General features: G+C 30.9%; 1 protein-coding gene across 4 annotated transcripts; it reads right to left on the bottom strand.

Moving 5' to 3' along the window:
- Nucleotides 1-4,043: 4,043 nt before the first annotated feature.
- On the bottom strand, nt 4,044-7,140 carry LOC107941411 (uncharacterized). Of its 4 annotated transcripts, none has more exons than XM_041101159.1 (4): nt 6,722-7,140; nt 6,435-6,566; nt 5,858-5,956; nt 4,044-5,756 (listed from the first exon to the last, which is right to left on the bottom strand). In XM_041101159.1, the coding sequence occupies exon 4, from the start codon at nt 4,911-4,913 to the stop codon at nt 4,299-4,301; it is 615 nt and encodes a 204-aa protein (XP_040957093.1). In that variant the 5' UTR covers nt 4,914-5,756; nt 5,858-5,956; nt 6,435-6,566; nt 6,722-7,140; the 3' UTR covers nt 4,044-4,298. The 4 variants fall into 4 exon arrangements, with proteins under 4 accessions (XP_040957093.1, XP_040957094.1, XP_040957092.1 ...); XM_041101160.1 differs by having other exon boundaries at nt 4,044-5,036; nt 6,722-7,138; XM_041101158.1 differs by having other exon boundaries at nt 5,849-5,956; nt 6,722-6,986.
- Between the last annotated feature and the right edge of the window lie 5,757 nt (nt 7,141-12,897).

Below are 12,897 nucleotides of genomic sequence, written 5' to 3'. Positions count from 1 at the left end.
TCGTTGATAGCATCCCTATTCTTGCTAAGAATCGGTAAGTACATCTCGTTTCCGATGTTTAGATCTCAAATTTGTTGTAATATTATTATCCAACATAAATATTTCGTTCGATTAATCAATCTCTTACAATTCTTGCCAAAACTTTCGACAATCTTGTCAAGTCTTGAAATCAACCATTAATTCTTGTGTAAATATCGTTTAAAGGGCCTGATTTAGCTGAATCGGATCAGATTTGATTGCGAGGAACATCAATTGGACTCCCAGTAAAAGGTGTGTGTTCTTCTACGAACGAATCAAGGCAAAGTGTGACTAGGATTAGGGCCACACGACCATGTATCACTGAAACCCTAGGCTTGTTCAAATCTCACACGATCGAGATCCTTCCACATAGCTTGCCTCACGGTCATGTCTCCCTTGTAGCTTAATTTTGCAATTTCTACACGGCCGCAATTTGTTACACGACTGTGTAACCCTTCCACACGGCCTATGGTCTCTTACACGGTTTGGCCACACAGCTGTGTGTCCCCCGTTTTACAGATTTACCTAGAATTTTTTTATTTGTTCAGTTAGTCCCTAAATAGTCCCCGAGCTATTTTTAGAGTTTTATTTATCTTAATTGAACCCTAATAATATGAGTATAGAAATTCATGGTATAAATATCTAAATTATTACTATATATGCATGATATGTGAAAAAGATATGCTTAACGCGTTCGTATTACGTTTTGTATGATCAGTATGCCTTATGTTATTGTTAAATCAAATACATGATAAATCATTTTTTTGTTGATTGGATTTATTGAAAGCATATTAATTACTATCATATTGATCTGTTATAAGTATGTCATATTGCATTGCATGGGTGGGATAATGTGAACGAAGGAAGATTAGCAATTTAATTGCAAATTTGTTGTGTACCCACAACCAAAAGCAGATTCCATCTGTGATTTAATTGTTGTGCAATCCACAGCCAAGGGCAGATTTCATCTGCGAGATTTTTGTTGTATACCCACAACCAGAGGCAGATTCCATTTGCGAGATTTTCCTATGTGTCCACAACCATTGGGAATTTATTTACAAACCATTGGTGGTTAAACCACAACCTGGTGTGTAGGAGATTGGAGTTCAAAGGAACTCTTATTGTGGTGTGTAGCAATGAGGTAGGATCATTCCTGTTAAACCGAAATTGTATAACATTCACAAAGCATGTGCATACAAAACTGGGATTTTTGAGATGACATATATATACATATATTGTTGAGTGATCTGAAATATCGATATTCTAAAATTGCTATTGTGAATTATTTCTATGTGTCGTTTTTTTGTATGCTTAATCGCTTGCAATGATTTTCTTGTGATTGAACTCACACAGAGCTTCATAACTCACTCCCCCTTTTATTTTCGTCTCTACAAATAACTCACCAGGTTATGAAGTGGACATGGTATCCGAAGGGCCTCAGCTCGAATTGTATTTATTCTTATTATCAATATTAAAGTATTTTAGTTTATCATCTGCATTGACTGTTATTCAAAGATTGTATTGTTTTAGTATTAAACTATGGTATGAGACTTAGGTTTTAGTTTTATATAGCATGCATAATATTTAAATTGTTTTTTTAATGCTGAAATAAGGGTTGAATTACTTATGCATGAAATATAGATTTTATTAAAATTAAGTAAATATCACTTGTCCACTTCTAGGTTATAGATAAATTTTGAGTAATAAATAAATTAAAAATTAACTAATTTTTCTAAGGAAATCATTGTTACAAGAAAAATGTTAAACTTAATTGGTTTTTGATGACTCATAATTTTTTTTGAAAATGAGCTAAGTTTTCTTTTAAAGATAAACAAATGTTTTAAAATGATGGTTTCATATGACTCTAATCGTACTAGGCCATTTCGGTGGCTGATTTAATCTCTTAAATTCGGGTCTAACGTTTAGGTCGAGTTGAGAAGGTAACAATTAACGTTTAGTGACCAAAATATTTAATTTCGAATAATTTAATGACCAAAATAGAAAGAATTAAAAGTTCAATGACCAAAATAGAACATGAACAATACTTTAGTGACCATTTCTATACTTTACATTTTAATTAAAAATATTTTTAATTATTGTTTAAAGCTCATATAAATACTAACAACAGGAGTTAGGTGAGATAGTAAGGATCTCTCCTACCTTAACCAGCGGTCAATGATTCGATTCTCATCTTACGTATGGAGTCCATTTTCCAAAAATAAAATCACATCATATACGTAATTCTGTATTTCAAACCCACAAACTTGATTTTGATTTGGTATAAAAAGTAAGGTGGTAAATAAATAATCATTCATTCTTAAACCCTGAACTTTAAAAATTTTTATATTTTTTTTCACCCTTAATTGTTACGTTATCGCTTAAGAGTCTATCAAGGACTTTTCATGTGTTAGCTTCGACGAATTTATAAGATTCTTAAAGTTGATCGATAACTAAAGGAAAACTTCGTCATGGTGTGGTTCCCACTAGGGACCCCGGCGGCATTCGAAACAATTGAAGACTGTTTCATATTGGCGCTGCAATTGTGGAAACTAAAATAAAAGAGAAAAGGATTTCGTCCACAAAATTGCACCATCGCCATTGTCCCACCATAGACTAAGCTAAATAATTCGATTGTCCCTTTATAAATTAAGATTTTTTTTCCAACCCAATTTTAAGCCAATTCCTTCCTCCTCCATCAAATTCTGAAATTACTCTAAGTTAGAAAAATTTGGAAACGAGGATTTTAATTACTACCAATACTATTGGTCCATGTTTAACTTGCACGAATGACTTTTATTATCACTCAAATAAAATTAAAACTGAAACAATAGTTATTACTATCTAGATTATTAGACTTTAAACTTTATTATTTCATTTTTGTTTCCGATATTAAACAAATAAATTACTTTGATATCTATATTTTTTGGGTCCATTTTAATATCTGAATTTGATAATTAAAGTCTATTTTAACTCCTGAACTTGTAAAATGTAAAATTTGATAATATAACACTTTAATATTGTGTTACAACTTGTGTTTTGAAACGCTCTTTGATGCTTAAAGCCAAAAAAAAAAAGAAACATGAAAGAAATATTAAGGTAGAGTGTAAGTAACAATGAATCCATATCTAAGAGTGAATATAGTGTCTGTTGCTTATTGCTTCTATGTCATGGTCTTCGGTAAATACTATTGTAGGTTGTTGACGATGACTCCCCAAATACTTTTTCCAAAACACCTATCCGTTTACAAAAATTTGATCAGCATGATGTTTAATCTTTGGGCTTAGGGTCTATGGTATAACAACGTCAAAACCACTCAAAGAAACATCGTTTATTGAGTTAGCTCAATAAAATTTATGAAACTTCTCGACTCCATCTCCATTTAGGCTAGCATTTGTGATTTCAAAAGCTTGGGTCTGTACTACACCGTGGAACTAAGCAGCCCAATCAAGCTTCTTATCCGAACACCATGGCCCAAACATCATCATACTTCTCTCATAAAATTTACTTAAAAAGAATTCATTTAAGGGATAACATGACAATAAACAAGACAATGAGACATGAGCAGTAAGAAACTTTTCTAGCATTTATGTAATACAGATAGGTTGGAACTTTCTTCTTCTTCTTCTCTCTTCTTTGATATTGTAACGATTAAAAAAGAAAATAATATTAAATTTATCCATTTATACTTAGATGGTTCCTAAATTTTTTTTCAACTTAGTTGGTCCTTAAATTTGTATTCTGTCAATTAGGCTAGTACCTCTATACTAGCACCGTTAGTTTGTGTTGATGTGACACTACTAGCCAATCCGATAATACCATGTGAAACCTCAAAGACTACATACAATCTGTTATGACTGCCTTTCCAATAACCAGACACATGCATTTTAAGGTTGAAATTGAAGAAATTGTAAGGTGCAATATGTGAGCTCCGACTTCTATGTTTATCACAGCTTTATTTTATCAATATATATATATTTGTAATGAGCACCAATATCGACTGCTAAGGGAAATGATCCAAAACTTGCTTTGAAGAATGGTTAGCTTCATTCAGCTCAATAAAATTACAAGCAACCATTATAAAGTGTTGATCTAATAATAACAACAACTAATGACTAACTGTACAACTATTTTCTACATCAAAATATTGGTTTTGAAGGTTTTAAATTTAGATTGATATGAAATATTTATGTAGACACAAATTTAAATATTAAACAGAGGGAAAAAAAAAAGATCAAATAGCAAAATATTCTTGTTCATACTACACTTATTTCAATTGTTGATCACAATTGAAACAAGAAGCCATCTTTGTGAGAGGGAGCATTCCTACTGCTCGACAGACTCCATTGATCTGAGAACCCAACTGATGTTGACACCCCATTTCCACATTTGGCAACCGTTCTAACACTCTCGATCAGTTCTTGAGTTCGAGTTTCTTGCGACAAAATGTCCAACAGCTGTTCCTGGCTGATCACCAGCTTCACTTTCCAAAATCCATGGTCGCTGTTGTTGTACCTGGAGAAAATATCAGTATGGGATCTCTTTAAAGTCCCCTGGAGATCACATGACATCCTGTAAGGAACAATGACAGACGACGGGTTGCTGTTCGACCGGAGATGGCCTTGTCGGACAATCTGGTCGTCATTACCGTGACTGCTTTCTTTGCTGTTGAATGGAAGTAGATAGTATGACTTTCCAGGCAGAAGCTCCTGATGGTGAAAGACTGGTTTACAGGACGGATCATGGCTTCGGAAAATAGCATGCCCTGGGAATTCGTCTATGATATTTCGTGCTGATATTGGAGCTGAAAACTCCATAACTCCGCCGTCAGAAGTTATGACTCTGATCAGTCCCTCAGGCTCAGCTTCTCCCAAGCTCCCGAACAGGCAGTTCCCCATATCTTCTTCTTGTCATACAATAATTGTAGAATGGAGAAGAGTTTAGGGAAAGGGAAGAAAATATATGGCGGGTGGGGGATTCTTCTTTGGAGCTTCCTTAATCCAAGCGACGGTAACACAAATCTAGAAAAAGTGTAAAGAAAAGATAAAAATTAAAAAGAAAAGCGAGCGACCACTCTCAGTGGTGGATGCTTATCAGATGCGTACTAGTAAGAGTGGCCCAATGATTCTTATATATGAGAAAAAGAAATGTTTTATTTGTATTCCTAGAGTAATGTGGGAAATCAACTATCCCTAGTTTTATGTCATAGATATGTGTTCAAATATGCTCTAAACGTTCCACTAAAACATGACTGCTTTACCAAGTAAAGAGTTTGACTAGTCCATTTTGGTAAAGAATCCTAAAGACCCATTTGGATAGAGACTGGTCCTTTCAATCTTCCTTTATTACTTTCTCTTTACAATATTATATATATATATATATATATTTTCTTCCCTTAAGGCTTAAGTTGACAGGTTTGGAACTAAAGTAAAATAAGTGAAAGAGACAGAATCGCATACAATCTGTGATGGTTCAATTATAACGTCATAAGCTTTCAAACACTTCCATGAAAATGGCAGTGTTGCAACTTAAGTTATGTATAAATAATTCAGGGTACTTTCTTACAGAGAATATCAAAGTTTTGTCGGTGCAAAATTAATCGAAAAATGACTAACAAGTAAGAGGGTTCAGAAGACATAATGGAAAATTTTGAGGAAGAGACAGAACATCGTGGAAGAGCGTGAAATCCATGGGATGGGAAGACTTCCACTCAGTTATTGAATATGTGATGGATGCTTCTCCTAAAAGGGACGATGAGATTACAGCAAGTATTATACAATTATAATAAAATATATAATAATTCGATTCGAAATCTGACGTACTGGGATCTGACCTAGCATACCCGTTAAGTAACCTTAGGCATTTCATTTAAAAAGGAGCTCCCATCCTGTCTTCTGAAAAAGAAAATCGTCCATCTTTATCTTAACCTTCATCTTGACCTCTGTTGATATCGTGTATCAATTAATGTCTATATCAATCAAATTAAGACTTAATCAATTGTATACTAATTTTTTTAAAATGATGGTATATTTAATGAAAGGATTTTCTTATTAGAGAATTTATTCATAAACATGCTTGAAAAAAATAAAGTGAATAAAGTAATATAAATTAAAATTAAAGGTAATAATGCAAAATATGATAAATTAAATAAATCATATAATAAATTAAATCTTTATATAGGAACTTTAGTAAATAATTATAAACATATATAACATAAACTAAATTCAATAACAAAAAATCAAATTAAAAACAAAAACTACATATCAAATAAGAAAATTAAGGGACCTAACATGCAATTAGGAGAATCAAATCAATAATAAATGCATCAAGTGGTTATCTAAAGAGGTTCACCAACTTTTACTTTTTCTCCTTTTCAAGATATTAGAAAACAAACTAAAGACCACCGGTTGAACACCCACCTCCACTAAGCCAGAAATTCAGTAAAATGAAACTTAACGGTTTCTCCCCTCCATATCCACGCAGATAAAAAACCAAAAGCCAGCTACAGTAATCTCCCAAACTGTAGTGCGTGAGAGGATGGTGTAATGAACCTGGATAGTGAAGTAGAACAATGGAAAACAAATGTGGAAATTTTACTCATAGTATTCAATTTACTTGCTCAATCTGTAAAATTAGTCACTACTCACAAGAAGGGAAGATAAGAAAACAGAATCGGAATTCGAGATAACAAAATAGGATAACCAACCAGGAAATTCTGTGTCATCTTATAGTCTCCCAAACCGTTATTCTGGTGCTTGACCTGTACTAAACGACAAAATCAGCACATTTCTTTGGAAACTTCTTTTGGCGTGTTTGTCGCTCTGGCTCTTGCTGATCCATGCTCTGTGTTGCGGAAAGGATCGTTTCGAGAACTCCGATATGACTACAAGTAAATTGACCGGAACGAAAAATAAAGTGAACACAAGGATTTACGTGGTTCGGCTTTAATGCCTACGTCCACGGGCAGAGGCGAAAAGAAATTTCACTATAACAAGATGAAGATTACAAGTGTTTTACACTCAAGACACAACCCGAGAACCTCACAACTCTCAACCCCTATAGAAAACCCGAAAGCTAAAATCCTAGCTTTCAAAGAACAAGCTTTGCTCTCTCTTGGTTTGGGATGATTAATATGGCTAATGAACCTCTCTATTTATAAGAGAGTTCAAGGACATAATTGTCCAAAACTTTGGCAAAGATTTGTGGTTGAAAATGGACACCAACAACCATCCACTAATCCACTACCACCAACAACCCACTACCAACAACAACAATCCACTACCAATTTTAAGCCATTTCTTAACAGTTCTAAATAAGTCTTAACTCTTAACTTCTGTTGTTATTTGAGTGAATATTTGATATATTGATAATGTACTTTATTTTAACTTCTGTTCTTGTTTGAGTGAATATTTGATATATTGATAATATATTTTACTCTACTTGTACCTGTAGAGTCTAAAAACTTTTCAAACAGTGTACTCAATAATTTTCCTCCTTATTTTTAGAATTTTGTTTTCATGTATTACACTAGAAATTAATTATCCTTATATTCTTAATTTTTTATTAAATAGACTAAAATTTTATTTAATTTCTATGATTGTTCACTCTCTTTTTTTTAATCTTTTTACAGCGCCAATTTCTTTCCTTTATGAATTCACCCATCAACATATGTTTTTGTTTCCTTCTGCACAAGCTTTGTCATTTGGGTTTTTACAAAATTACTATTTTTTTTCATTCATGGTCAAAAAAGTATATTATATAAAAACAAATAGTAACGATCAAGATGCGATTTTTCTTGGGATCTTTCGAGATTCAAAATAATTAATGGATGAAATTAAATGTCAGAAAAATAAACTCTATTCAACTTTTCATCATGTCACATTAGATTTTTGGGAAAAACAATTGTAAAATTTTAGGAATTATGAGTAAAAAGAAAAGTATTTAATATATATTAAATATAAAATATGATAAATAATAAAAGTCAAACCTTTCACTCCAAATGCTTAAATGATTTTCATTTTGGAATAATTTCTGTTTGAAATCTTCTTTATTTTAAAAGTTTATGATTAAGGCTGCGTTCGGCATTAATTATCTAATGAGCTTTTAAGGAAAAAATACTTTTGTAGTAAAAGCAATAAAGAACGGGATAAAAATTAGAAGCTTTTTCAGCTTAAAAAAAGACATTTTTCTCAGATGAAAAAGCTAATTTTTGGTGGTTTTTTTTAGCCAAAAGTGCTTTTGAGGCTGATATTATATTTTTTACCTTATTTGTTGTCTTCCTTTTTTTCTCCTTTTTTTAGACGTTAGAACTCATTTTTTCCCCTTTTTTTCTTTTGTCTGAACTCACTTTTCCTAAAATATTTAAAATTAATACTATATATTAAAATATTAACAATAAGTTATAACAAATAATTTTTTATATTTTTGTTAAAATATCATAATATTAACTAATTTGAATATTATTTAAATACATATTTGTTACTTTATAATATCATGTCTAAAATGAACATTTTATTTCTCAAAAGTACTTTTTTACAGCAATACCAACCACTCAAAATTTTCAAAAATACTTCTCAAAAGCACTTTTCCACAGTATTTTTCAAAAATATTACCAAACTAGCCCTAAGTCTTTCTCTACTTATGTATTTATATTATGATCCTTTATTGGTTTTAAAATTTTTTAAATTTTATCATTGCCTTTAATTAAATTTATATTATTATTGAATTTTATTTATATTTACGAATGTATTATGAAAGTGAGTGTTATTTAAGCATCTCGTATTACGTGGGTTGACTTTCTAAAATTTATTTCATATATTTGATTTAGTTTAATTATTGCCTTTTTAAAAAAAATAGTTATTTCATGCTATCAATTTTGTTTTTACAATTTTGCATTGTATTCATTTATTAATTTTACTTGGGAATAAATAGATAAAATATAATTTTATGTTAACTATTTATTGTTTTTGGAATTTGTTATCAAAATCATATGATATAAGCTAAAATTGCATATTTTATGATAATAGACAATCATAATTACTTTCGCCAGTTATAATTAAAACAAAATAATAATTTAGTTTATAAGTATTATTTTTATTAATTTTTTAAAATATATATATTTAATTTAAGTTCGTATCATTTTGAGTTACTTGTTTTAATTAGTTCGAGTTTAAGTTGGATGCATTCAAATTACTAACTTTTCATAGTAAAATCGGATTGGTTGAGTCAAACTTTCATGTTTGAATCAAATTTAAAATACTTATGCTATTAGTACATCAATCTTTCGTAAATAATAATTCATTTGTAATTGGACCAGTTAATAAATTAAAATAATGTTTGATTTAGTCAAACAAAAATAATTTACGGTATAATCATTAGGCTCACGTTAATGTGATTATGCTTTATTTTACAAAAAAAATAATATTTAACTTGTAGAAAGTATAAATATTTGATCACAGTCCAAGTCAATTACAAGATAAAAATTAATCAAACAAATATATTTTTCAGAAAATAAAAAAGCATAAATTATAATTTTAAAAAATATTCCCAATTGTTAAAAAATAATAAATAAACCCAGACTGACAAGATTTATTTTTCTTTTAATTTTTTTTCTCGCAAATTGATAGATCCAACTTTCCCCGAGTAAACTGCCTCTCATCAACAGCTGTTGCTGTTGGTGTTGCCTCTTCCTCAGGTCCCCCCTCCCCATGTGCCAATTTTTTTCCCTTTGTAAAATTTTATCCATTGCATTTAATGGCAAAACTTTTTTTTCTTTTTCAATCTTAGAATTTTCAAAATTCATTATTCATATGAATATCGATTAAATATAAAACTTGAGTCGAGTTAAAATTTTAAATAGAGATAAAATATTTTTAATATTGATTTTTTTTTATAAATTTGAACTGATAAATTATTTAAGGAGCATCAACATCTTTATCACTCAACTTAATAGTAGGTGTTAATAAAAAAATGTTTTCAAATGTTGTTTAATTTTAGAATTTGATCAATCAATCACTATCAATAGAGACTTTATTTTGGTCAATTAACCATTTGTTCAAAGCAAAAGAAAAACTCAAGTCACTATACAAAGCAACCAAGAAAGAACCGAAACCAAAAAACTTAACCAGGCAGGACTGGTAGGCCATATTTGTCTAGAATATGGACTAAAGAAGATGGTGGCTGCAATCAGTCAAAAAAACACATCTCCTTCCTATAATAAGAAGCCACTCAATCAACAGCCAAATTAGCAGCACGATCATTAGAGATTAAAAGTAATTTTTTTTAAAGTTATGGTTTAGCTGGTTGAATTACCTATGAATTAATTTTATAATACTTTTAATTGATTTTTTAAATTTATTTAATTGATTATTGTTAAGCTTGAATATATGATATTTAATATTTAAATATTTAATTTAAAAATTAAATTCCAATCAATAAAGCATATCCATATTTAACAGAAGTTCAGTTAACATTATTATCATTTTAAGTCAAGTAAAAGAGATTAAATACTTGAAATTAAAAATACATTTTAAAAAGTATATAAAAATTAAAATTCAAAAGGTCAAAGAGTAAAGGGATTGGATGCAAAATTACACCAATTTGGAAACAGTGGATGAGGTAACCTTCGCGTAGCACTGATGCAAGTAAAAAAGGACTAGCTTAATTATTTGTGAAATATTTATTTATTTTTGTACATATTGTGAAATATTTATTTGTGGTGGAAAAGGTGAATCATAAAGAACGTTACTTGAAAAAATGGACAAAGGATATTGCAAATTTGCTTTTCAGCAATAATAGAGTATGAAGAAAAATGACAAAATTAAAGTAAATAACATTATCATTTTAAAAAAAAAAACTTTGTACTGTATATGTAAAAAAAAAGCTAGGTGTCTAGGTGTACATATCATAAATAAAATTAAATACAATATCAAATATAACATAAAAGGTAACCCTAAACACTTTAAAATAATTAAATACAATTACATATGTGTGAAATGTGGTAATATTGGTAGTATTTTTATACAATGCCTAGAATTATCCATAGCTTTTCCCTAACTCTTAAATAAGAGGATAATACGTTTCAGTAGACTCAAACCCATGTCCTCCTTCACTAACAACAATATCGATACCTATTGAACTATAACTCAATCAACACTTGAATTATTTTAGTACTAATAAAAAACTTGATCTAAATTCATCTTAGTCAATTCCTTAAATGTTACATGATCTAATATTAAAACTCTCTCTAAAGCTCAATTTAAGAATGTGAGATCATGATTTTATGACAATTAAGGTAAGGAAATAATTCTTTTTAAGGAAATAATTTTGACACATTTACGTTGTCTTAATATTATTTTTCATATATGATATTAAAAGGATTAAACTTTATTGTTCCTACCATTTTAATTTGCAATACACTAAACTTTCTGTAATGCTTTCGTCTTCATCGATCGATACTGAGAACAGGAATGGAGATGATATCTCTATTCTTGAGGATTCCAACACAAAGAAGGTTCGATTTAAGGAATCAGATGCAACTCCTGATGATGTGATGGTTGTGGATCCAGTACTAGTGCCTTCGTTGTCATGGAAGGATATGTTAATGGGAAAGGAAACTTTAGATTAGAATAACAAGAATGATGACCAACATTTTGCTGATAGCTTCTCCCTTACAGAGCAGGATGTCAAGAAATCTTTTGTTGATGGTGTTCCTTCCATTGACTTTTCAGAGAGAGTTTATCAACTTTTGGAAAAGGAAATGTTAACTTCTGTGGTTCTTAAGATGCTGGGAAGAAACCTTGGAATCACGACACCTTGGATCGAACTAAAAAAGGAAATAACTTGAAAGGGAAGAAAAATTTGGGATCGCGCTTTCAATCTTTAGCAGATTTGGAGGCGGTTTCATCGGAAGAGGAAACGATTAAGGATCCCCAGACTGATTTGAAGAAAAAAAGGGAAAGCAACTTTAATTGGTTCTCAAAATAAGGTTTCAACAGGCAGGAAATCCATTAATGATGGTTTTAAGAAATCCAATTTGGGTCTGTCGTTAGGAAAATTTCATAAGGGCGAAGCCCAAGTATTTCAAGCCATTATCACTTCGGTTGACCAGTCCACGGGTGGGACTAAGACGGGTGTAGATTCATAGGCTCCCTTGGCTGCTAAAAGTCTTTCTCCTTTTTAATAAAGAACATGCCTCTAGCAATACCTGCGGTGGGTTACAGCAGGAGGCCCAGGATCGGGAAGTACCTGAAACAACACTTTCTAAAGTCTCAAGTGCCATGCATGATTCTCTACCAAACAATGAAGGAAACAACAGACCTTTAATTTCACGTAATTCTGGCTCGTTTTTTCCTTTGGTTTTAAATTCACAAAATGTTGCTGTTACAGGTCAAATACAATTATACAAGTGAAACCCTAATTTTCTCTTCACAAAAAAGTAGACCATGTAGTGCATTTTAATCCTACTTTTGAAGAGAATTCTTTTGTAAATGTAGAGGTAAATGAAGGTGTTTTGGAGGCCAAAAATCATTTGGCAGTTGTGTTTACTAATAAAAGTCTTCTGGTGACTGTGAATGAGGAATTGGGGGGCAATCAATCGGCTGGAATTAATTTGCCTAGGGACGTTTTTAATGGACAGAATGCTAAAGGGACTGGTCCAAAAAGAGGTAGGAAACTTAATAAAACATTAAAAGGACCAAGAAATCGTTTCAAAAATTCTAAAAATATTTGAGTTCCATTTGCAGATTCTATGAAGAGGGCAGTGAAACTTATTGCATCTGAAATTGATAAAAATTCTGCTAAGGATTTGTCACAACAACTAGGAGAGAAAGCGGAGTTTTCTTCTTCCATTCATCAATAAGATAAGTTTTTTTTACCTTTTTA

The sequence above is a fragment of the Gossypium hirsutum genome, chromosome D09 (genome assembly GCF_007990345.1).
Source record: "Gossypium hirsutum isolate 1008001.06 chromosome D09, Gossypium_hirsutum_v2.1, whole genome shotgun sequence".
In the NCBI taxonomy this organism is placed as follows: domain Eukaryota; kingdom Viridiplantae; phylum Streptophyta; class Magnoliopsida; order Malvales; family Malvaceae; genus Gossypium; species Gossypium hirsutum.
The sequence above is the reverse complement of the archived record's forward strand: the minus strand, read 5'-3'. Positions and strand labels throughout refer to the sequence as shown.

Coding starts and splice junctions, on each gene's coding strand:
- LOC107941411 (XM_041101159.1), bottom strand. CDS start 4,913: ATGGGGAACTGCCTGTTCGGGAGCTTGGGAGAAGCTGAGCCTGAGGGA.